General features: G+C 40.3%; 1 protein-coding gene across 2 annotated transcripts in view; it reads right to left on the bottom strand.

Moving 5' to 3' along the window:
- The window catches only part of LOC132397295 (USP6 N-terminal-like protein), a 181,046-nt gene that overhangs the window by 48,463 nt on the left and 104,886 nt on the right, over positions 1–27,697 (bottom strand). For both annotated transcript variants that reach the window (XM_059975884.1, XM_059975883.1), the window contains 3 exons: positions 17,908–17,956; positions 17,086–17,206; positions 9,080–9,174 (listed from right to left, as the gene is read on the bottom strand). In XM_059975884.1, the coding sequence (XP_059831867.1) occupies positions 9,080–9,174; positions 17,086–17,206; positions 17,908–17,956 (265 nt within the window). The remainder of the gene's footprint in view (positions 1–9,079; positions 9,175–17,085; positions 17,207–17,907; positions 17,957–27,697) is intronic.

Consider the following 27,697-nt stretch of genomic DNA (forward strand, 5'->3'; position numbering starts at 1 on the left):
ATGTAACGATAAAATGCCTCCAAATGATGATTTATTTATTTATTGATATACAGTGCAGAACAGACCCTTCCAGCCCTTCAAACCATTCTGTTCAGCAACCCTGATTTAACCCTAGCCTAATCACAGGACATTTTACAAAGTCCAATTAACCTATGAACCAGCAACACACACAAATTGCTGGTAGAACACAACAGGCTAAGCAGCATCTATAGGGAGAAGCGATGTCGACGTTGCGGGCCGAGACCCTTCGTCAGGACTCATTCGCTCCTCCCTATAGATGCTGCCTAGCCTGCTGTGTTCTACCAGCATCTTGTGTGTGTTGCTGGTTGAATTTCCAGCATCTGCAGATTTCCTCGTGTTTAACCTATCAACCAGTACGTCTTTGGACTGAGGGAGGAAACCAGGGCACCCAGAGGAAACTCACGCAGTTACAGGCAGAATGTAGAAGCTCCTTACATACAACAATGGGAAAATATGACACATCTATATTATTAAATAAATTATTTGAACAATTCCAAATTTCATGCATTTTTTTTTACAAAAAGTAAATTTTGAATTGGAATTATAACCATATAACAATTACAGCATGGAAACAGGCCATCTCGGCCCTTCTAGTCCGTGCCAAACGCTTACTCTCACCTCGTCCCACTGGCCCACATTCAGCACATAACCCTACATTCCTTTCCTGTCCATATACCTATCCAATTTTACTTTAAATGACAATACCAAACCTGCCTCTACCACTTCTACTGGAAGCTCGGTCCACACAGCTACCACTCTCTGAGTAAAGAAATTCCCCCTCTTGTTACCCTTAAACTTTTGCCCCCTCTCAACTCATGTCCTCTTGTTTGAATCTCCCCTACTCTCAATGGAAAAAGCCTATCCACGTCAAGATTATCTACCCCCTCATAATTTTAAATACCTCTATCAAGTCCCCCCTCAATCTTCTACACTCCAAAGAATAAAGACATAACTTGTTCAACCTTTCCCTGTAACTTAGGTGCTGAAACCCAGGTAACATTCTAGTAAATCTTCTCTCTACTCTATTTTGTTGACATCTTTCCTATAATTCAGTGACCAGAACTGTAGACAATACTCCAAATTCGGCCTTACCAATGCCTTCTACAATTTCAACATTACATCCCAACTCCTATACTTAATGCACTGATTTATAAAGGCCAACATGCCAAAAGCTTTCTTCACCACCCTATCCACATGAGATTCCACCTTCAGGGAACTATGCACCATTATTGTTAGATCACTCTGTTCTGCTGCATTCTTCAATGCCTTACCATTCACCATGTATGTCCTATTTGGATTATTTCTACCAAAATGTAACACCTCACACTTATCAGCATTAAACTCCATCTGCCATCGTTCAGCCCACTCTTCTAACTGGCCTAAATCTCTCTGCAAGCTTTGAAAACCTACTTCATTATCCACAATGCCTCCTACCTTAGTATCATCTGCATACTTACTAATCCAATTTACCACCCCATCATCCAGATCATTAATGTATATGACAAACAACATTGGACCCAGTACAGATCCCTGAGGCACACCACTAGTCACCAGCCTCCAACCTGACGAACAGCTAACCACCACTACTCTCTGGCATCTCCCATCCAGCCACTGTTGAATCCATTTTACTACTTCAATATTAATACCCAACAATTGAACCTTCCTAACTAACCTTCTGTGTGGAACCTTGTCAAAGGCCTTACTGAAGTCCATACAGACTACATCCACTGCTTTACCCTCATCAACTTTCCTTGTAATCTCTTCAAAAAATTCAATAAGATTTGTCAAACATGACCTTCCATGCTCAAATCCATGCTGACTGTTCCTAATCAGACCCTGTCTATCCAGATAATTATATAAACCATCTCTAAGAATACTTTCCATTAATTTACCCACCACTGACATCAAACTGACAGGCCTATAATTGCTAGGTTTACTCTTAGAATCCTTTTTAAACAATGGAACCACATGAGCAATACACCAATCCTCCAGCACCATCTCTGTTTCTAATGACATTTGAAATATTTCTGTCAGAGCCCCTGCTATTTCTACACTAACTCCCTCAAGGTCCTAGGGAATATTCTGTCAGGACTTGGAGATTTATCCACTTTTAGATTCTTTAAAAGCGCCAGTACTTCCTCCTCTTTAATCATCATAGCTTCCATAACTTCCCTACTTGTTTCCCTTACCTTACACAACTCAATATCCTTCTCCTTAGTGAATATGGAAGAAAAGAAATCGTTCAAAATCTCCCCCATCTCTTTCGGCTCCACACATAGCTGTCCACTCTGATTCTCTAAGCAACCAATTTTATCCCTCACTATCCTTTTGCTATTAATATAACTGTAGGAACCCTTTGGATTTATTTTCACCTTACTTGCCAAAGCAACCTCGTATCTTCTTTTAACTTTTCTAATTTCTTTCTTAAGATTCTTCTTACATTCTTCATATTCCTTGAGCACCTCATTTACTCCATGCTGCCTATATTTATTGTAGATTTCTCTCTTTTTCCTAACCAAGTTTCCAATATCCCTTGAAAACCATGGATCTCTCTAACTTTTAACCTTTCCTTTCAACCTAACAGGAACATAAAAATTCTGTACCCTCAAAATTTCACCTTTAAATGACCTCTATTTCTCTATTACATCCTTCCCATAAAACATATTGTCCCAATCCACTCCTTCTAATTCCTTTTACATCTCCTCAAAGTTAGCCTTTCTCCAATCAAAAATCTGGGTCCAGTCCTATCTTTCTCCATAATTATACTGAAACTAATGGCATTGTGATCATTGGACCTGAAGTGCTCCCCAATACGTACCTCTGTCACCTGACATATTTCATTCCCTAACAGAAGATCCAACACTGCCTAACTATCCTGCACACATTTTACAAACTCCAAACCATCCATCCCTTTTACAGAATGGGCTTCCCAGTCTATATGTGGAAAAGTAAAATCTCCCACAATCACAACCCTGTGCTTACTACAAATATCTGCTATCTCCTTTCAAATTTGCTCCTCCAATTCTCACTCTCCATTAGGTGGTCTATAATAGACCCCTATAATCTATCCTGCCAGAGCACCGCAGTAATATTTTCTCTGACAAGCAACGCAGCACCTCCCCCTCTTATCCCTCCAATTCTATCACACCTGAAGCAATGAAATCCAGGAATATTTAGTTGCCAATCACACCCCTCCTGCAACCTTGTTTCACTAACAGCTACAACATCATATTTCCAGGTATCAATCCATGTTCTAAGCTCATCCACCTTTCTTACAATGCTCCTAGAATTAAAATCAATGCAGTTAAGAAATTCTCCACTTCTTCCTCTCTGTTTATCTCTAACAGTACAAAGAACTTTAGTGCCTTCTTTTCCTTCCTCTCCCATACATCTGTTCCTACGTTCTGGTTCCCCTCCCGCCTCGTATCTAGTTTAAATCCATTGGAGCCTCTCTAGCAAACCTACCTGCAAGAATATTTGTCCCCCTCCAGTTCAGATGTAAACCATCCTGCCGGAACAGGTCCCACCTTCCCTGGAAAACTGCCCAATTATCTATAAATCTGAAGCCCTCCGTCCTGCACCATGTCTTCAGCCACATGTTGATCTGCACTATCTTACCATTTCTAAATCCACCTGCATGTGGCACTGGTAGCAATCCTGAGATTGCTATCCTGGAGGTCCTGTCCTTTAACTTGGCACCTAGCTCCCTAAACTCACCTTTCAGGACCTCCTCACTCTTCCTACCTACGTCATTGGTCCCTACATGGACCACGACATCCAGCTGCTCACCCTCCCTCGAGAATACTGAGAACTCGATCTGAGATATCGCGGACCCTGGCACCAGGGAGGCAACAGACCATCCAGGATTCCCGATCTATTCCACAGAACCTCCTATCTGTCCCCCTAACTATTGAATCCCCTATCACTACTGCTTTTCTCTTTTCCCTCCTTCCCTTTTGAGCTGAGGGTCCAGTCTCGGTGCCAGAGATGCAACCACTGCAACTTGTCCCTGGTAGGTCGTTCCCACCAACAGTATCCAAAACGGTATACTTATTGTTGATGGGAAAGGCCACAGGGGTGCTCTGCTCTTCCTGTCTAGTCACCCAACTACCTGTCTCCTGACTCCTAGAGGTGACTATCTCCCTGAAACTCCTGTCTATTTCTGCCTCTGCTTCCCGAATGATCCAAAGTTCATCCAGCTCCAGCTCCAGTTCCCTAACACGGTTTGTCAGGAGCTGCAGCTGGATGCACCTTTTGCAGGTGTAGTCATCATGGACAGCTGTGCTCGCCCTGACTTCCCACATACTGCAAACGGAGCACTCAACTGCCCTAACTGCTGCCTCCATTACCTACTCTTAATCTAATTAGATTAATTAAAGGAGCTTACCCGGCCTTACCTCACCTGGAGTGAAGCTCGTACACAGCCTCTGCTCGCTTTTTTAATTCCCTCGCTGATATCAGAGGTCGACTTTCACACGCTTGTGCAGTCGTGCCCCGTTCAACCTTGCCTCTGCCTGTTGAGCTAAAGCCGTCCCACTCTGACGATGGCTGCTACGACATGGCCGCAGTATATGGCGGTCTTTCTTTTAAACCTTCGGCACGATATGTCAAGCGCCTGCGCAGTCTAGCCCCTTTACCCTGATCAGTTAAAAAAAAGCTTCTCTCCAAGCTTCTTTTACCTCTTCCCTCTCCACCTCTTGCTTCAACTTAAATGACAGTTGAAAACTTCCTCTCCTTTTTAAACCTTTGGTGCCCTACATCATGCGCCTGCGCAGTCTAGCCTCTTTGCCCTGATCAGTTACACAAAATCGCAGCTTCTTTCCGAGCTTCTTTTACCTCTTCACTCTCTGCCTCTTGCTTCGATTTAATCGATTAAGATTCGCTTCGAATTAAGTGAAACTGTTCAGTATTTTGTACTAAGATAAACTGCACGGTGGTTCAAGGCTAAGGAACTAGACTAGCAATCCAAGACTTATATGTTTGAAAGATTTAAAGAAATAAAAAGTTCAGCCACTGAGAAATCCTACCTGCTGTGGATGGAGTGAAGGTGCTCAAAAAAGCTAGCAAACTAGTATACCTGCTTTTATTTTAGGAGAAATGAAATGACCCCAGTCTCTGTTGGGTCTCACCAATATAGAAGAGGATGGGATTTCCCAGTGGCTCACAATTTTAATTCTACCTCCCCATACCCATTCCGACATGTCAATTCATGGCCTCCGCTACTGCCATAAGGAGGCCACTCCAAGTTTGGAGGAACAACCCCACATATTACATGAGATATTACATATTTCATTCTGGCACCCTTCTTCTCTTCTCCTCACCTACCTATCACCCCCATCTGGCGTCCCACTTCCTAATTTTTCTCTTGTAGTCTATTCCCCTCTCCTATCAGATTCCTTCTTCTTTAACCATTTACCTTTTCCAGTCATCATCTTCCAGCTTCTTTCTTCCTCAATACTCTTTCCTCTCACCTGGGTTCACCTATCATCTGTCAAAGTACTCCTTCCCTCCCCGCACCTTCTTATTCTGACTTCTTCCCTTTTTCTTTCCAGTCCTGATGAAGGCTCTTGGCCCAAATTCCTCTCCATATATGCTGCCTGACCTACTGAGATCCTCCAGAATTTTATGTGTTACTCTATCACTCTTTCTTGCACAAAGTTAGGTGAAACCCTATTCCTACAGTGTATCAACATTTCACGACCACCTTGCCTGTGTTCCTCACAGTGTGTATTCCTTTTTCTTTAAATACTGATTTAACTCTGAGCTAGCATGTATTCTTATCTAGGGCAAGAGAGTTGCAAAGCTCTTCTAGTTCGGGACAAGTATAACTGTCTGGATCTTATTGAATTGCAACTATGTTGTGATCAAGCCAATGTCTATTTTTACTCTATTCCTTCCCGTTGACCTATCATTTCTCATGTGACATGATGTTTCAAATTAGCAACTAAATACATGTGTTTACAAACTATCTCTTACAATCTGATATTCAATAGAATATTGAACTACATTAGAAAAGTGTACTTCTTTTCAAATTTTATGAATATGAAAATGATAAATTAATAAAATATAAATTGCATCTACAACATTGATATGCATCTACTGGGCCTCTGGCCAAGCTACTTCAGTGCATTAGCTGTTTCAGTGTTGGCAATGTATCAGCTGTTGCAATGTTGGCAACCATCTCAATAATGTGGAAAATCTCCCAGATTCATCCCATCCAGAAAAAAACAAGACAATTCCAATTTAACTAATCGCCATTACCAAAGTGTTAACTTTTATCATCATCAAAAGAATTGTAGGTGCCATTGACCCTGATATCAAACAGGACTTATCACCAATAACCTGCTCACTGAAGCTTACTAGAGTATATCCTGGAATAGAGTTCATTTTGGCTTTTGTACAACAATGAGCAGTTAATTCCAGAGGTGAGACTGACTGCCTCTGACATTAAAGCAATATTTTACATTAATGTGCATTAATGAAATTGATGATAACAAAAATCACGGGAATACTCTTCAATCGTTTCATGAAGAATGTTAACAAATGGCATTGCAAGTCAGGTATCTCAGACCAAAAGGACATTGCTGCAGTTATACAGGTTTGTGTCCAAGGTTCAACCATCTTCAGCTGCTTCATCAATGGCTCAGATCTTCCAGGTTGACATCTACTTGGCAATAGTAAGTTGTACTGGCAATAGGTACAGATTGGCATTCTTTAATGATCTGGCCAATTCCCAGCTGAGTTGAGCACAATGATCTCCATGGTGGATCCTCTACAACTTGGCAATTATTGGTACATAGAAAATGCCATTGACAATTTTTATGAGTGTTAATAATGTCAGCATTAAAGCCATCCTACAAAAGCCTATTTCTTCAGTCATCACAGATCTGCTCCAGCAATAAGCACATGAAATTAATGTTTGAGTCGGAGAACTATGGCAGGGAAAAAGACCCTTAAGCTAACCACGTTCACATCAACTATCAACCAGCCACTTTACACTAATCCAACCTTAATCTTGCTAGCTTTTCTCTTTACATTCTAGTAATTAACAGCCTTCAAGATATTTTCACCCTTTCAATTGATCAGTATGAACGTACAGTATCTGAGAATATGAAATTATACTTGCCCATTGCCTTTAGTTGTTAAAATCACTTTCAGCAATTGTCTATTACATTTAGCAGATTACAAAGATTTGTGACCTAGTAAATAGAAATGCTTGTATTAAAAGCATTTGAACATCTCGGTATTGGAAGATCACTTGACCTAATTCTAATTTTCTTTGAGAGCTATCTTCCCTTCAGGTGAAAACTGTTGCAACATTCCACAAGCAACCATAATGTGCTAACAGGTCCTTCCCAGCTAATAAATACCTCATTTATGCACAGTTTATAGATATGAATGATAATCTGAGAGACTAACAGAATGGATTTGTTGGCTGCTGTGGGGGAACAAGCTTCTCTATGGACACATTTCTGACTTCCAAACTATTCAGGCTAAGAACATCCTTCAGGAAGTATAAAAGCCCAAAGACCCACGCTCAACAATTCAGAAGCAGCTTCTTCCACTTTGCCATCAGATTTCTGACATCCATGAACCCATTCTTGCCTCTTTATTCATTTTCTGTGTTATTTATTTATTTTTGTAAGTTAAAAAAATTTTTTTGTAAGTTACAGTAATTTTATGATTTTGCACCATATTGCTGCTGCAGACAACAAATTTCATGTCATGTAAGTCAGTGATAATAAATTTGATTCTAATTCTGTTGTAACCTGAGGAGGAACTGTGTATGTTTGTGATGTACCATTGGTAGTGGAAACTATAGAAAAAAGGGAAGTGTAAAATGAATTTAAGGCAGTCATGCATATTAAGTTATTCACATAATGTATAATATTTTCTCAGATGGGCTTAAATTGGTTCTCTCACCAACCATCATCTCATTGCCAGCACTCCATCCCTTGTATTCCAGACTAAGCCTGAGATTTTATGCTTTTTTGTAATTTCACTCAATCTAAAGCCTTCCAATATTCAGTGTACCAAAAGATTTCTTAGTGAAATCTTGGATCATCTGTATAGGAGGCCTATACAGCTCTCCACCATAGTTGCCAGAAGATTCAGCTCCCAGTGAACTAGTGAGGAACTAGTGAAGGACCTTGGTGTCTGGTGACCAGGTGGGTAGGTCAATGGTTCAGTAATTGCCAAAGAACACCTCTGACCTGTTCACCTCCCAATTTGAAAAGACAATCAGGAACTAGTATCCTGCATCAAATATATTCCCTCAATCTTTTGAGTTAACAGCAAAACATGTCAAGAATGTAACAATACCTTTGTTAGCCACCCAGAACGTACCGATGCAATTTTAAGGAATATAGAGAAATCCAGCACCAACCCAATAGAGGGCTTTATACTGAGTATGCAGCTATGGAAATGATAGGTAAATCTATTGCCACACTTTTAAATCACACCATAATGCTGGATCACATGGCTGATACTGCAGCAGAGGCCAAAAATGTTGAGTGCTATAATGAAAGGTCAGTAATCTGAAAGCTCATCTTGTCGCATGTAAGCTCAGATCATTGTCATCTTGGCTGTGGCTATCAATGTTCAAAGGGGATATCACAGCAGGCTTGCAGCCTGACTCCAATACCTGAGGGATCCCAAGTCAGCATCACAGAGGAATGGTAGTAGTTTCCTGAAGCATAGAATATGTAAACCTTCTTCATGATCCTGGCACATGTGAATGTACCATTGCCACAGCACAGCCTAATGTAGCAGCTCGAATTTCAATGTTGCTGGTTTCAGTATTCCTTGAGTCATCCTGGCAAATCCCCAGGTCCCTCTTAACACTGAACTTTGTTTTGAACCAATATATCCAGATACAGGTTACATATTTGGCCATGCAGGACATGTAGAATTAGACTGGAAAGGCAGTGGATCTTCATGTTCCACTAATTCCTTAGGAAAGTAGTAAGCCAAATAAAGAGAAAAACAAAGAATGAAAGAATGAACTAAGAGGCATGCATTTATGTAGATACTTGATGATAATAATGGATCTTCTTACCAAATGTTTTTTGAGCTTTGGCATAAGTTTACTTAAAATCTGATCATGGTGTCCTTGAAACCTTTGGAGCTTTGGAAATCCAGGAATGAAAAAACCTGTAGATTAAAAAAAAAGATAGATTCTGAAACAAAGTAGATCTATATGAACAGGAAGGCAATCATTTGTCCTTCCACTTGTGGCTCACTTGACCAGCAATGATCTTGATCCCAAACATTACCCAACCCCTTCCAAAAAAGACAGTCTACTGTCCTCTGCTATTTACCCAAGAAACATTACTGGCAAGGTTAGTAGCCCCTTACTTGTTCTCTGAAAAGAACAAGGGACTGACAATATCAACAGTAATTGCACATTATCTGTATGCATTGGCTCTATTTCAGAAAGACCTTGGCAATCTTGGCTTAGGCACACACAAGTAAATCAGCACTCAATCTCAATTTCCATATCATATGAATTCATGCCATGAACAAAGAGAACTAAATAGAGCTGGACTATGCACATCTATACTCACGTCCTTCTACAGATGTGCAATAGAGAACATTCTAACTTACTGCATCAGTGCGTGGTACAGAAACAGCACTGAGGTGGACAGGAAGGCTCTACAACAGGTACTCAAAACTCCCCAAAACATCTTTATTTTATCTTTATTTTGTGCTTTATTTATCTAGCACAAGCCTACACCCTCACCTGCCAAATCAAGGACATGTATACAGAAAGGTACCAGAAAAGGGCCAGTAACAGCATGAAGGAACCTGCTCATGGACTGTTTGTCCTACTCCCAACAGGGAATAGGCTAGGTAGCATCCATGTGTCAGGACCACCAGACTCAAGAAGTTACTTTCCCTAAGCAGTAAGGCTGATCAACACCTCCACCCAACTAACCCACCCCATCACCACTACTTTATTATTTCCTGATAGTCATTTTATGTACAGAAATTCCTGTGCCTAGTGTCACTTTATGGACATACAATCTATGTACTGCATATAAGCTATAATATGTATTTATATTTATTGTGATTTTTATTATCGTGTTCTTTATGTAATTGGGTTTTTATTTGTGCTGCATCAGATCCGGAGTAACAATCATTTTGTCCTCCTTTACACTTGTATTCTGGGGATGATATTAAGGAGTCTTGAAGATCAGCCCCCAATTTAAAAGCTACATTAATTCATTAATTGGAAAATATCTGACAACAATTTTCGACCAGTAATTATTTTTCCTTGGTTTATTTGGACAGTCAAGTAATTAATTTGATGTAACTAATTTAATCTTTATTCATTGCTCATAGATTTGTTTTAAACTAAAATGGAATATGTGAGTATCATGAGAAACATCGAGATACACTGGAGAACAGATTTTGCTTCCTGAATACCTTTAGGTGAATCTTATAAATTTTGGGCTACTGATCATGAAAATCGCCATGAAATTTCCCCATCACGCACCATTTTAAAAATAAACATGCTTATTATTTCAATTCATAATTCAAGTCAATTAAAAAGTTGCCTACAATGTAAGCTGGAAAGTTTCCTATCTTGTCAGGCATGCTTGGACAGCACAGTTGCTGCATGGCAGGATAGGTTTTAATAATAATTATTGGGTTCAGGACTGTAAGGATAGAATTTGCTATCACCAGGCACAAAAATTTCTATGAAGGATTTTGATATTTGAGACAGATGCTTCCCAGAATAACTGATGCCAAGACTAAGGAAAGCATTTTTGTTAGTCCACAAATCAAACAGGTCATCAATGACAGGCAGTTTGAAGAATTTCTAGTGGGATCAGAGAAAATCACCTGGAAGGCATTCAAGGAAGTTGCTGAAATTTTTCTCAGCATCTACGGAGCAGCTGGTTGAAAGCATGTTGCAAGCATATAAAACCATGAAATGCAACATGTCACTAAAGATTCATTTTCTGCATTCCCATTTAGACTTCTTCCCTGCAAACCTTGGTGCTTTTAGTGATGAGCATGGTGAAAGGTTTCACCAGGGTATTGTGGTCATGGAGAAAAGATACCAGGGCAACTGGAATACATCAATGCTGGTGAATTATTGTTGGGCACTTAAGCGAGAAGCCTCAGGCACTGAATACAAATGAAAATCATTAACAAAATATTTTAACTTAGTTGAACTATTGCAAAGCATCAGCACCATTATGCAATTAAACACACTATATTCAATAAAAGTTAATTTGTTGTTTCTCCAAATTCCTACATGATACAAGCATTCTGAAATTATATTTGTGTTCATCTTCAAGCAGTCTATCATGAACAAAAAAAATTCTGAGAAAGCAACACTTTATAAAAAAATTTGTAGTCCAGTGTAATTAAATGAAATAAACAATAGGTAAACAGTGTTCTGGATAGTCAATCCCCTCTGTATAAACCAACAGAGAAATAATTCAAATGGAATGCACAGTATACTGTAAAGTAAATGTGATTAAATATTTTAAAACTTATTTTTTTAATGGAGTGGTCATCTCATATAAAACACAAGAAGGGGAAGAGTATTTTATTTATTTATCTTTATTTAGAGATATAACACAGTAATAGACCCTTCTGGGCCAACGAGCTCACACTTCCCAGTTACACCTTTGTGACCAATTAAATAACAAATTTATTTGTCTTTGGAAAGTTGGAGGAAACCCAAGTGGACCCAGGGAGAATGTACAAACTCCTTACTGATAGCACTAGAATTGAACCCAGGTCACAAGTGCCATAATTGCTTTATGCTAACTGCTGCCTTTGTTTACATGATTAATAAAGCACTTTCCTTAATTTAGGGTACAGTGGTGCAAATAAAAAGGACAACTGACATTTTTGTTTGTGCAGAAATAATAATCTTCTTCTTAGTCCAAGCCGAGGATGGCTTACTTCATCTGAAATTCTGTGGGCTCTTTGGTGGCTGAAGAGGCTGGTGTGGGATCTACAGACTCTGTCACAGGTGGAGCTGGAGGTGCTTAATAAGCACGGTTGGTATTTGGACAGTGGTGTGCACTTTGGCTATTTTTATTGGTCTTCCAAATGCTTCAGACAACTTTTTCCCTATTTTGAATGTCATTGGGCATAGGATTTCTAAGACTTAGTGATGTTACACTTTATTAAGGAAACTTTGAGAATATACTTGAATTATTTTTTTGAAGCTTTGCTGTGCTGGAGATGGAAACAGAGTGCCTGTTTCAGAAGTTCAGTGGTAAACCCACAAAGAGCATGAGAAGCTCAATACAGGGAATGGCGGCCTGAGGGTGAACACTGAAACTTGCTTGCAGTCTCATTTTAGAGAATTTTGCAGGGGCTGTGCTGGAGTAACACTCTAGTTCTTTGAGATTCCTGGTGTAGACTGCCCATGTCTCAGAAGCATACACAAGAGTAGGAATCACACCTGCTTTGGACTTTTGTGCCAGGTATATTAATTTATGGGATGTGGGCATTATTGCTGAGACAGCATTTCATTACCTATCCTAGGTTATGCATGAAAAGGCGATGGCGAGCTGCCTTTTTGAAGTTCTTAAGTTCCTGTGGAGTGGGTACACTGACAGGATTTTGATGCAGCAACAATGAAAGAACAACATTTTGCCAGAATGGTGTGTGCTTGGAGGGCAGCATACAGGTGGTCATACACTTGTCCTTCTAGCTTGCAGAGGTTGTTGGTTGAATTGCTACAATGCACCCTGTAGATGGTGGAAGTTGCTTTGACTGTGTGTTAGGGTGGAGTGAGTGAATGAATGGTTGTTGATAGGGTGCTTATCAAATAGGTTGCTATGTATAATGGTGTCAAGCTTCCTAAGTGCTACAGAAACTGCATGTATTCCAGCAAGTGGAGAGTATTCCATTACCCTCCTGATGTCAGCCATGTGGATGGTAGACAAGCTTTGAAGGATTAGGTGATGAGTTACTTGCTGCAGGATTCCTAGCCTCTGACTTGCTTTTGTAGTCACGTATATATATGGTGACTCCAATTCAGTTTCTGGTCAATACCCTCCCCTCACCCCACCTGCAGGATACCGACAGTGGTGGGTTGGGGGGAATTTTAGTGATAGCAATGGCAATGTCCAGAAGTAATAGCTGGATTTTCTGTTGTTGGTTATTGTCCTGGCCTTGCACATGTGTGGTGCATATGTTACTTGCCAACTACCATCCCAGGCCTGGATATTATCAGGTGCCCTGTATTTGGTTGTAGACTGCTTCATTATCTGAAGAGTCAGAAATGTAGATGTGTATTGCACAGTCATTATTTTCTGGGATACACCAACATGCAGAAGGCACAGGTTAATTTCATAATTAATGCCTACTTTGCTGAGAGGTAGCTCTTGATACATGCAAAATAGCCTAGACTTGAGGGTATCATCATCCATATTTATTGTTGGAGCAATGATGTGCAGTGGGAGAGATTTGGTAAAGGACCTCTGTTCAATTAAATATTTAGTGTGTGGGGCACTCTGTGGTTGATGACTTGGTGTTTAGCCTCTGACAATGTATGTGCACAAGTCTCAAAGGGGTAATGCAGCTTGATGATTGTAGTTGCCACAACATTAAGTGTCTGGCTGAGTTGGAGACAACATAGTTTGAATAGTTTCCCATTTGTCTTATAAATTAGCTTCAGTAGAAAGCTTGTTGAAAGTGAGATGTAGCATTGTGCGGAAAAAAATTATTGGGTAAGGCTTCAGTCTTCCTTGACATGAGTCTACGTTTCAGCATGTAAAAGTAAACATGCTTTCAAAATTAAAAGTAAATTTATTATCAAAGTACATATACGTCACCATATACAATGCTGAGATTTATCTTCTTGCAGGCATTCACAGTAAATACCAGAAACACAATAGAAACGATGAAAGACCACACCCAGCAGGATGGACAAACACCCACTGTGCAAAGATCAACAAGCTGTGCAAATACAAAATGAAATTTAAAAAAAATAATAATAATAATAGTAAATAAACAATAAGTATTGAGAACATGAGTTGAGGAATCCATGAAAGTGAGTTCATAGTTTGTGAGAGCAGTTCAGTGATGGGGTGAGTGAAGGTGAGTTAAGTTATCCCCTCAGGTTCAAGAGCCTGACTTTTGAGAGGTAATAACTGTTAAGAGTCTTAAGAGTGTTTGGATACTAAGAGTCTCTTTTTGCATTATGATATAATCATTGTGGTCTCTAGTTGCTGTTACCCTTACACTCTAACATAGATGTAAGATCACCCATAAAAATGTATCTTAATCACACCTGATACTAAATTTTCCAAAAGAAAATGCTGAAACAAGTTTACTCCATACACATTAGTATGATGATCTATATAAATGTTACGGTCAAAGAATATATTTTACACGACATGCAAAAACCATCTTTATTTTTCTGTCAAGTTGAAAAAAGCTGTCATTGACTGTAAATCACTGAGAATGTTCTTAATAAAGAGTGATATTATAAGAAGTTTTCCCACCCATTTTATTCAAATACATTGTCAGCACTGAGGAGTAACAAATACTGGAAAATCTAAGAAACAGATTAATATTTGTTACAATACGTACACGACGCTGGAAGAACTCAGCAGGTCAGGCAGCATCTGTGAGAAAAGAGTAGCCAACGTTTCGGGCCGAGACCCTTCATCAGGAATGGGGGGGGGGGAGAAGAGAGGGCCGAAGCCCAGTAATAGAGATAGGGGAGGGGGGGCTAGAGGTGCCAGGTGGAGAACCAATCAGAGGAAGGATAAAGGGGGGAGGGGATAAGCATGAAAGGACTGTAGAGATAAAGGAGCAGAAAGTTGAAAGGGGAGAGGGGCAGAGACGGACCTAGGATGGGGGGAGGGGAGGGGGAGAGGGAGGGAATTACCGGAAATTGGAGAATTCAATGTTCATACCACCAGGCTGGAGGCTACCCAGACAATAGATGAGGTGTTGCTCATCCAACCTGAGTTTGGCCTCATCATGGGAATAGAGGAGGCCATGAATGGACATAACTAGATGGGAATGAGAGGCAGAGTTGAAGTGGGTGGCAACCGGAGTGTACGTATTCTTTGATCCACAGCATTTGCAGTTGTATTTTTGTGTTTTAACATTTGCTAAATCCCTCGTGTTAACAGTTGAGAGTATTTAATGCTTATCTCTACTTCATCAGCAAGGACAAATTTAATGCCATAACTTTACTCCAATTTGAGATCATATCATGCTGCTGTTTAATAGTAATTTCCTCTGCACATGTCCTTTATTATTGGCTAAGATACTAACTCCTTATTACCTCGGGTTTATTAGTAGAAGGGCATACAATAATCTACATTTTAGAAGATCAATTTGTTTTACCTTTTGGATACTTCTCACAGATAGGTCAATTGATAAATACTCATTTACAGCTCATTGTAGAACAGTTACTTTGAACAACAGTGTTACTGTGATTAGTGGAATTATTTTCCACATTATCCCTTTGCTGCAACAGCAAACTCCAAGTAAAGAATGGAAACAGCTACTGTTGGCACCAATGTTGGAAAACTGGCATACTTCAAAGTACTCCTCTTGGCTTAACTTATTTTGCTGAATTGACTTTACAGTTTAAATCTCTAAAATCGCCTGATAAATATCTTTAAACAATTAATCATCATGCTTTTCTTCCCCCTAAATTTCCAATACTCACATTAAATCAAAGGATGTTTCTTTTTGAGTGGTATTATAAATTAAGTGTTCTAGAGAAAAGCTGGCAACTGAAATGAAACATGCACATAATTGCTCGTTCATTATGTGCTCTGTCATAGGGCATGGGCAATCATGGCTTTTCATAACCATGATTGCTTTTGATAAATTCTTCTGGACAGTGTCTCTACAAGACGGATGAGCCCAGCTACTACCAACATTCTTCAGAGATTGTTTACCTGGCGTCAGTGATTGCATTACCAGTACATGATATGCACCAGTTACTCATGTGACTATCCATCACTTGCTCCCATGGCTTCACATGATGCTGGTCAGGGAGCTAAGCAGGTGCTACGCCTTGCCCAAGGGTGACCTACAGGCTAGAAGAGGGAAGGAGTGTCTTACACTTCCTTTGGTAGAGACTTATCTTGACCCTGCCACCCAATCAATGCATGGTAATGCACATGATAGAATTGTAAAAATTGAGGATGAATAGAAAAAAGTAACAGATTTCCTTATTATTGTTTTTTCTTATTATTTATTCTTTACTCGTTCTTTTAATAGTTATTTTATATTTTTGCAAATTTTAAGTGTTTTACTGCCACCAAATATCTGTATTTAATTTTGATTCTATTTCTACCATTTTACTCTCCAACATCTCTGAATTTGTATGTTGTGCAAGCTATGCTTTAGCTACCATCCCTGTTTGACAATGCAACTTGTGATTTTCTGACATGACTTAAATTTAGCAAACTCTTTATTTCAAATTGCTGTGCTTAAAATCATGGAACGCTCATGGCACAAATGTGGTCATCTGGCCACTTGATGCTATGCCAGTTCTAAACAGAATAATCTTGTTAGTCGTGTTCCCTCATTCTTTTCCGATGGCCGTACACAATATTCTTCTCAGGAAACATGTTTCCACCACACCTATAGGCAGCTTGTTCCAACTCATAATTGCTCTCTACATTAAAGCTTTTCCTCACATCGCCAGTACTTTTGTCTCAAATTTTGAATATATTCTTGCTGATCCTTGAACCACCCTTTAATAGGAACAGTTAACATGGGAAAGTCTGCAGTTGCTGGAAATACAGAGAAACACACAAAACGCTGGAGGAACTCAGCAGGTCAGGCAGCATCTATATAGCCAGGCTGAGATCCTTTTTCAGGAACAGTTTCTCTGATTCATATAAATCAATCATGATTTAATTTTCTTTGCTTGAAATAAAACAACCATAGCATTTCCAATCTAACCTTAAATTAAAACATCTCATGATGTACACTTAGGATTCTTACAATTTACAACAAATGAAAATGTGAATTTGCATAAATTAATACTTGATCAGGAAGTTAGGGCACTGATAAATATTTCACTTCCTCTCCGAATGCTGAGGCACTTACCATGCATTGCATGCTTCTGATCAGTCAGTAGTTGAGAAAGAGCCCAAAATGCATCTTCTTCATTCAAATACATTAGCAGAATGGCTGCAAGCTGGCTCATTCCTTGACAGTAGCTCACCTCCTTGAAAACCATGTTCATTTTTAAATATAACAGAAAGAGGAAATGAATTTGTAATAAATTGAATCGTAAAGAATTTAATAACACTATCCTTTACAGAAAAATTGCCTTAAAATTTATCACAAATATTTAATATGTACTGTTTTACTAAGAAAAGGGATACTGATTATTGTTTTAGATTATGTTAGATAGATATGGCTTTAGTTGTTTTATGTTTCCATTTCATAAGAAACATGGAAGAGTGTCTCTTCAATAAAGTCTCAAACCCAATTATCAATACTCTTAATATTGGTAATTACGTTCTAAGCTGCCTTGGACTCTTAAGAACGCTCAGCTTTTCTCTATCTTCCTTCTTTTCGAAAACGATTATTTAAAATGTATCTCTTTATTCAAGCTTTTGTCAGCTTCCCCTTTTTCTGTTGCTGAGCTTATTGTCAAATTTTTATTGACACAACTACTACAAAGTGACACGGGATGATTTGTAAATATAACTGCTGTTTCCCCTGCAGTAATAAAATAATATTAGGCACCTATCACCTTCTAGTTTGTAAACCTTTCCCTCACCCAACTTCTTAATCTGGCTTCTTCCCCTCTCCCTTCCAGTCCTGATGAAGAGTCCTAGCCTCTATCACAGAATGAGCTTTGTAACATTGGGTTATTTGTGTAACATTACTATAAAGAATCTGTAAACTAAATATTCTTACCGTATTGTACACAGAATAGGCGATGAGTACATGAAATAAAGCTTGCTGTCTGTTTAAAGGAAATTAACTATAATTAGAGGTGATGCAATTTAGATGATACAGTTGAACAACGCTTTCTGTTCTTTAGTATTTGTCTCTATTACATTAAACAACTGTTGTACGATTACAAGTACGACCCAAATCAAAGCTAGATCCCACTGTTAGTTTGGCAGAATGGTCACTATTACACAGATGACTGGAACGTGAAAAATATTAACAATGGTACAGTATATGTGTTCTTCCAAAGCAATGGATCAGGGACATTGTTTGAGCATATCAAATGAGACATTTGAATATGAATATTGCAATTAACTTGTGCACAGAAATCCTGGAACTTTTTTCTAACATATACCAAACATCAACCAGTCCAACTCAACATTCGTATTCTCACCCTAGCACAGCAGAGGAGATAGGAGTATTATGGATGAACAGCACATATTATTCTACATATCTATAGACTGCATATTTTATTATTATTTATAGGAAGTTACATTTGTTTTTGATATTTTTATGTGCTATTAAAATGCTTGTTGAACAGTGTGTGATAAAGGTTGTATTCAATAAAGAATGGATTTTAGCCATTTAGGGACTGGGATTGAAAAGTTAGCTAAAGCGAGGCTTAATTTAGATACCTATAAGATTTCAAAAGAAAGGAAGTAGCAATCTGAACAAAATTTTTTAAATGCAGAGTATGTGCTATGATACTAGAGAATTTGAAACCCTTGACCTTGATGACCCTGAAAAAGTGGTAGGCTGAATATTAGGTTCCACTGCTCTGATCTTTTGTTAACGGTTCTGAACATTGTACTCACTGCTGAAAATGGGCACTCTTTAAATATAAATTTGATTGAAATTGCCAATAATTTCAGATGAGAATTCACGAGCAGCAGAAAAATTAAAACACCGCAAACATATGATGCTTGCACAGCAGTTTCTTTGGTCTGACTTGAAAATGGAAGTTGAGAAACACTGAGAAACTTGAGAACCCTGATGAACTCTCAGGTCTGGAACTTAGCCAGTGCTTGGTTGTTAGTAGCAGAGCCATGATGCACTGCAAGTTTTGCTATGTGAAAAGACACAGACCAATGCAAAAAGAACAGCCATGAAAATCAAATAGAGTCAAAGTCAAGCTTATTGTCATATGCACAAGTACAAGTATGTACAGATGCAATTAAAAACCTGCTTGCAGCATCTTCACAGGCACATATCAATATATAAGCAACATTCACAAGAAAAACAATAATAAATAATAATACAATTTTTAACAGAAAATAATTAGAACAAAAAAATCTATTTTAGTGCAACTTGGTCAAAGTGGTCATAATATGGTCAAGCTGTAGTGACTGCTGCTTTGCTAGTTGGTTCAAAAACCAGATAGTTGAAGGGAAATAGCTGTACGTGAACCTTGTGATTTGCAACTACAGGCTTCTGTACCTCCTGCCCTATTGTAACTATCAAAAGATGGCATGGCCCAGATTGTGGGGCTCTTCAATGATAAATCTGCCTTCTTGATGCAGTGCCTCCTGTAGATATGACCAATGGTGAGAAGGGATGTGCCCATTATGTATGTGGGCCTAAGGGTAGTTGCACAAAATGCAGTGGATTCATATTTTCTAAAACCAATTACTCAAACAATATGTGGTTCATTCATGGACATACAGAAAGATTTGCAAGATCATACCTGGTTTTAGGTAGTAATAATGATACCTTATTTTAAAGTAACTGATCGAGCCATAATGATTTACTAAAGGAAAGATACTATAAGCATAGGCCACAAGACTATAAGGCAAGAGTAGAATTAGACCATTTGGCCCTTGAGTCTGCTCCGTCATTTAGTCTTGACTGGTTTAGTCTTCCCTCTCAACCCCACTCTTCCCTAATGTCTCCAAAATCATTGATGTTCTTACTGATCAAAAATCTGTCAACCTCTGCTTTAATCACATCCAATAATTTGGCCTCCACAGCTGTCTGTGGCAATTGATTCCACTAGTTAAAGAAATTCCTCCTTATCTATTTATTTATTAATGTTCTCATTTATCCTCATCTCTGCTCTAAAGGGATGTGATTTTATTCTAAGGTTGTGTGCTCTGATCCCAGACTTCCACAATTGGAAGCATCCTCTCCAACTCCTCTCCATTTAGGCATATCAATATTTGGTAGGTTTCAATGAGATTCCCTCTCATTCCAATAAACTTCAATGAGTACTGGCCAAGAGCCATCAAATGTTCCTCATACCTTAATCCTTTTATCCCTGGAATACTCATAAACCTCTTCTGGATCTTGTTCAATGCCAGCATATCTTTCCTTAGATACTGTTCCCAATATAGTCCGACCAATGCCTTATAAAGCCCGATTTCATCTTTGCTCTTATATTCTAGGCCTCCCAAAATGAATACTGACATTGCATTTGCCTTGCTTACTACTAATAACCTTTAGGGAACCCTGCACAAGGACTCCTAAGTCCCTTTGCAATTCTGATTTCTGAGTTCTCTCTTTATTTAGAAAATAAGCTATGCCTTTATTCCTTCTACCAAACATGCTTGACCAAACATTACCTACACTATATTTCATCTGCCAAATCTTTGCCCATTCTCCCAATCAGTCTAAGTACTTCAATAGCTATCTTGCAGCACCTCCACTCATCTTTGTGTTGTCCACATAATTGGCCACGAAGTCATTAATTCCATTATCCAAATTATTTAGCATATAACATGAAAGGTAACAGTCCCCCCATCAACCCCTGTAGACCACAATAGTCCAGACAGCCAGCCAGAAGAGGCTTCATTTATTCCTACTTTTTGCCTGCTGCTAGTCAGCTAATACCGTATCCATGCTAGTACCTGTCTTAATTACCATGGGCTCCTATTTTGTTCAGCAGCATCATACGTGGCATCTTGTCAAAGACAAGAAAATCCAATTAAACACCATTTGCTGACTGTCTATTTTGCTTGCTATTCCCTAAAAAAAATTGCTACAACTGTCAGGCATGCACTCCTTTAAGGAAACAAAGCTGACTTTGGGATATTTTACCATATCTTTCCAAGTACCCCAAAACCTCATCCTTAATAGAAAAGGAACATAGAAAACCTACAGCACAATACAGGCCCTTTGACCAACTAAGTTGTGCCGAACATATCCCTACCTTAGAAATTATTCGGGTTACCCATAGCCCTCTATTTTTCTAAGCTCCATGTACCTATCCAAAAGTCTCTTAAAAGACCCTATCGTATCTGCTTCCACCACTGTTGCTGGCAGCCCATTTCACACACTCACCACTCTCTGCATAAAAAAATTACCCCTGACACCTCCTCTGTACCTACTCCCAAGTACCTTAAACCTGTGCTTTCTTGTGGCAGCCATTTCAGCCCTGGGAAAAAGTCAAGTCAAGTCAAGTCAAATCAAGTCACTTTTATTGTCATTTCCAACATAACTGCTGGTACAGTACATAATAAAAATGAGACAAAATTTTTTAGGATCATGGTGTTACATGACACAGTATAAAAACTAGACTGAACTACGTAAAAAAAACAACACAGAGATAACTACACTAGACTACAGTCCTACACAGGACTGCGTAAAGTGCACAAATACAGTGCAGGCATTACAATAAATAATAAACAGGACAATAGGGCAAGGTGTCAGTCCAGGCTCTGGGTATTGAGGTGTCTGATAGCTTGGGGAAAGAAACTGTTACATAGTCTGGTCGTGAGAGCCCGAATGCTTTGGAGCCTTTTCTCAGACGGCAGGAGGGAGAAGAGATTGTATGAGTGGTGCATGGGGTCCTTCATAATGCTGTTACCTTTGCAGATGCAGCGTGTAGTGTAAATGTCTGTGATGGCGGGAAGAGAGACCCCGATGATCTTCTCAGCCGACCTCACTATCCGTTGCAGGATCTTGTGATCCAAGATGGTGCAATTTCTGAACCAGGCAGTGATGCAGCTGCTCAGGATGCTCTCAATACAACCCCTGTAGAATGTGATGAGGATGGGGGGTGGGAGATGGACTTTCCTCTGCCTTTGCAGAAAGTAGAGACGCTGCTGGGCTTTCTTTGTTATGGAGCTGGTGTTGAGGGACCTGGTGAGATTCTCCGCCAGGTGAACACCAAGAAATATGGTGCTCTTAACCACTGATTATCCACAAGATTAATGCCTCTTGTCATCTTATACACCTCGATCAGGTCACCTCTCATCCTCTGATCAAGGAGAAAAGGCCAAGTTCACTCAACCTGTTTTCGTAAGGCATGCACCCCAATCCAGACAGCATCCCTGTAAATCTCCTCTGCACCCTTTCTATGGTTTCCACATCCTTCCTGTATTGAGGTGACCAGAACAAAGCACCGTACTCCAAGTGGAGTCTGACCAGGGTCCTATATAGCTGCAACATTACCTCTCGGCTCCTAAGTTCAATTTTATGATTGATGAAGGCCAATACACTGTATATGCTCTTAATCACAGAGTCAACCTGTGCAGCTGCTTTGAGCGTCCTGCGGACTCAGACCCCAAGATCCCTCCAATCCTCCACACTGCCAAAAGTCTTACCATTAATACTATATTCTGCCATCATATTTGACCTACCAAAATGAACCACTTCACACTTATCTAGGTTGAACTCCATCTGCCACTTCTCAGGCCAGTTTCGCATCCTATCAATGTCCCGCTGTGACCTCTGATATTAACCACAACACCCCCAACCTTTGTGTCATCAGCAAACTTACTAACCCATCCCTCGACTTCCTCATCCAGGTCATTTATAAAAATCATGAAGAATAAGGGTCCCAGAACAGATCCCTGAGGCACACCACTGGTCACTGACCTCCATGCAGAATATGACCTGTCTACAGCCACTCTTTGCTTTCTGTGGGCAAGCCAGTTCTGGATCCACAAAGCAATGTCCCCATGGATCCCATGCCTCCTTACTTTCTCAATAAGTCTTGCATGGGGTACCTTATCAAATGCCTTGCTGAAATCCATATACACTATATCTACTGTTCTTCTTTCATCAATGTGTTTAGTCACATCCTCAAAAAATTCACTCAGGCTCATAAGGCACAACCTACCCTTGACAAAGCCATGCTGACTACTCCTAATCATATTATACCTCTTCAAATGTTCATAATCCTGCCTCTCAGGATTTTCTCCATCAACATCAACCACTGAAGTAAGACTCACTGATCTATAATTTTCTGGGCTATCTCTACTCCCTTTCTTGTACAAGGGAACAACATTCGCAATCCTCCAATCTTCCGGAACCACTCCTGTCCCCACTGATGATGCAAAGATCATTGCCAGAGGCACAGCAATCTCCTTCCTTGCCTCCCGCAGTAGCCTGGGGTACAGCTCATCTGGTCCCGGCAACTTATTCAACTTGATGCTTTCCAAAAGTTCCAGCACAGCCTCTTTCTACATGCTCAAGCTTTTCAGTCCACTGCAAGTCATCACTACAATCACCAAGATCCTTTTCCATAGTAAATACTGAAGTAAAGTATTCATTAAGTACTTCTGCTATTTCTTCCAGTTCCATACACACTTTCCCACTGTCACACTTGATAGGTACTATTCTTTCACATCCTATCCTCTTGCTCATCACATACTTGTAGTATGCCTTGGGGTTTTCCTTAATCCTGCTCGCCAAGGCCTTCTCATTGCCCCTTCTGGCTCTCCTAATTTCCTACTTAAGCTCCTTCCTGTTAGCCTTATAATCTTCTAGATCTCTAACATTACCTAGCTCTCTGAACCTTTCGCAAGCTTTTCTTTTCTTCTTGACTAGATTTACTGCAGTCTTTGTATGCCACGGTTCCTGTACCCTGCCATAACTTCCCTGTCTCATTGGAACGTACCTATGCAGAACTCCACACAAATATCTCCTGAACATTTGCCACTTTTCTTCCATACCTTTCCCTGAGAACATCTGTTCCCAATTTAAGCTTCCAAGTTCCTGCCTGATAGCCTCATAATTCCCATTACTCCAATTAAGTGCCTTTCTAACTTGTCTGTTCCAATCTCTCTCCAATGCTGTTGTAAAGGAGATAGAATTATGATCACTATCTTCAGAATGCTCTCCCACTGGGAGATCTGACACCTGACCAGGTTCATTTTCCAACACCAAATCAAGTACAGTCTCTCCTTTTGCAGGCTTATCAACATATTCTATCAAAAACACACCCAACAAACTCCACCCCATTTAAACCCTTTGCTCCAGGGAGATGCCAATCGATATTTGGGAAATTATGACAACTCTGTTTTTATTACACCTTTCCAGGATTTGTTTCTCTATCTGCTCCTTGATATCCCTGTTACTATTGGGCGGTCTACAAAAAACACCCAGTAGAGTTATTGACCCCTTCCTGTTCTTAACCTCCACCCACAGAGACTCCATAGACAATTTCTCCATGATGTCCACCTTTTCTGCAGCCGTGACACTATCTCTGATCAACAGTACCACACCCCCACCTCTTTTGCCTCCCTCCCTGTCCTTTCTGAAACATCTAAAACCTGGCACTTGAAGTAACCATTCCTGTCCCTGAGCCATCCAAGTTTTTGTAACATCACAGACCCAAGTACTGGTCCACGCTCTAAGCTCATCCGCTTTGTTCACAATACTCCTTACATTAAAATAGACACATTTCAAACCGTCATTCTGAGCACGTCCCTTCTCTATCGCCTGCCTATCCTCTCTCACACACTGTGTCCAAGCTTTCCCTATTTGAGAGCCAACCACCTCTTCCCCAGTCTCTTCAGTTTGGTTCCCACCCCCCCCCCCCCAACAATTCTAGTTTAAACTCTCCCCAGTATCCTTAGCAAACCTCGTCACCAGGATATTGGTCCCCTGGGATTCAAGTGCAATTTGTCCTTTTTGTACAGGTCACACCTGCTCCAAAAGAAGTCCCAATGATCCAGAAATCTGAATCCCTGCCCCCTGCTCCAATTCCTCAGCCACGCATTTATCCTCCACCTCATTCTATTCCTATACTCACTGTCATGTGGCAGAGGCAGTAATCCTGAGATTACTACCTTTGCGATCCTGCTTCTCAACTTCCTTCCTAACTCCCTCTAGTCTGCTTTCAGGACCTCTTCCCTTTTCCTACTCACGTCATTGGTACCAATATGTACCATGACCTCTGGCCGTTCTCCCTCCCACTGCAGGATATCGTGGACGCGATCTGAAACATCCTGGACCCTGGAACCTGGGAGGCAAACTACCATCTGAGTTTCTTTCCTGCGTCCACAGAATTATCTGTCTGACCCCCTAACTATAGAGTCTCCTATCTGTACTGCCTTCCTCTTCCTTTCCCTACCCTTCTGAGCCACTGGCCCAGACTCTGTGCCAGAGCCATGGCCACTGTTGCTTCTCAGGCAGGCTGTTTCCCCCCACAACAGTACTCAAACAGTAGTAGTTATTGTTCAGGGGGACAGCCACAGGGGTACTCTCTGGTACTTGACTCTTCCCCTTCCCTTTCCTGACTGTTACCCACTTGTCTATCTCCCATGGCCCCGGTGTGACCACCTGCCTATAACTCCTTTCTGTCATCTCTTTGCTCTCCTTGACTAGACAAAGGTCATCAAGCTGCAACTCCAGTTTCCCAACGTGGTCCCTTAGGAGCTGCAGCTCGACACTCCGGGTGCAGATATACCTGTCCAGGAGGTTGGGAGACTCCAGGACTTCCCACGTCTGACAACAAGCACAGAACACCAGCCTCACACACTACCTCCTTTCCGCAATTAACACAGGTAAACCTACCTTGCCTTATCCCGTTACCGCCTAAGCTCTGTTTGAGCCAAAGCCCTAACACTCTGCTACCCTCTCACTCCGCTGTCCGCTGGTTATGGCAGTCTTCTTTTTAAACTCTTCCCCCTCTACTGGCTGATGTCACACACTTGTGCAGTCTTGCCTCTCTTTAACCCGATAATGGATTCCAACATCTTCCCAAGCACTGAAGTCAGACTAATTGGCCAATAATTTCCTTTCTTTTTCCTGCCTTCACTTTTGAAAGAGAGGAGGTCCTCTGGAACCATCCAGAATCCAGTGATCTCTTAAATTATATCTTTCAGAACCCTACTTAAGCATCTTATCCATCTTCAGTTCTTTCAGTTTCCCAAGTACTTTCTCCTTAGTAATAGCAACTAGAAAAAGTATCAATCCATATTAAAGAATTAAAGCAATGACAAAGACTCCGATGTTTCCATGTAACTATAATTGCACTCAACAAGAACTAACTGTGATGCACTTTATGGCATTTCAAGTATATCATTTATCTTCAATAATTCATTCCTTTGATGTTCACATTTCAGACAGCAATGTCTAATCATAAAACTGACCCTGATGTTAACTCATTTACCATGAACCTAATTTTTTTTAAATCTACTTCCACTTAATTCTACACCATTCCAATTAAATGACATTGAAAATGGAATTAAATCATATTTTAATTCTTACTTTAATGGCAACTTTGTATGTCATACAACCAGAACCCCACCTCCTTCTCTTTTCTTCACAGTTCCATCTGACCATTGTCCTCTCCATCTCTCACTCACTTCCTATGGTATTCCTATTGCCTTCTAACCGAAGTCATCTCTCCTCTCTTCTGTATAGCAACATTCTTTTCTCTACATTCCCATTTCTGATACAGGAACTTGACCTAAAATGATACCCATTCCTTTGCCTCCACATATGCTGCTTGAGTTGTTGGAGTTTTTCCAACAGTTTGGTTTTTTCCACCAGACTCCAGCATCTGCAGGTTCTTGTGCCTATATATGGCTGACTAGTATATTGAAATGGGTAAGATTTTAACCTAACCTAGCTGGTACAAAATTAATGGGCCTACATTGGCTGCCAATTTTACATTCCTGGTTTCCCCCCCATCAATATTTACTTTCCATTGACCAGTTGAATCTGTGTTGTGTTCTGCCTTTGTATTCCCAGTTTAGTCCACTCAGGCCTGATTAACACATGAACAGGCCACAACCTAGATATGCAACAAGCAGTAGACTTATTGCTTTGGCAAACATGGTAAAATCAGCAGACTTAAAGCTAGCCCGCCTCAAATTTCAGTCACACAGTTACCACTTCAAAAACGTAAACCATGCAATCTATTTCAATGCTTTTTAGGTTCACTTTGACTGTCAAAACACAAACATCACAAACTCCCACATCCTCAATTTCAGTCTCTGAGGCTAATGTGCAAGTAGCCTTCAAGAGGGTGATGCACCATTAATAACTCTCTTGAGGCGAGATATCGGCTTTTACTGACTGGAAGAAAGAACAAGCAGCAATTGACCACCATGCTACATCCTGGAGACTGAGGGCAGGGCTCAGGCCTCAATCGCCTTTATACTGGGGTCTGTGGGAGGAGCCACAGGAGCAGTCAGCGGGGGTGGGGGGGAGGGCGTGTCCAGACAGGTGTATGTGGTTCACCACAGAGGGTGAACCCAGGAAAGGCATGTAGCCCAGTTTGGATAATTGAACAAATACAAAAGATCTGTGTTGATCACCTGGCTGGAGTGTTTACTGAGATCTTTAACCTCTCGCTTTGGCAATCTGAGGTATCTGCCAGCTTTCAAGCAGGTTTCAATTATACTGCTGCCCAGAAAGAATGTGGTGACCTTTCTGCTGCCATCAGGAAGAAAGTAGAGGAGACTCAGGACTCACACCACAAAGTTCAGGAACAGCAACTACCCCTCAACCATCAGGCTCTGGAACCAAAGAGGATAACTCCACTCAACTTCACTTGCCCCATCATTAACATATTCCCATA

The sequence above is a fragment of the Hypanus sabinus genome, chromosome 7, assembly GCF_030144855.1.
Source record: "Hypanus sabinus isolate sHypSab1 chromosome 7, sHypSab1.hap1, whole genome shotgun sequence".
Taxonomy (NCBI): domain Eukaryota; kingdom Metazoa; phylum Chordata; class Chondrichthyes; order Myliobatiformes; family Dasyatidae; genus Hypanus; species Hypanus sabinus.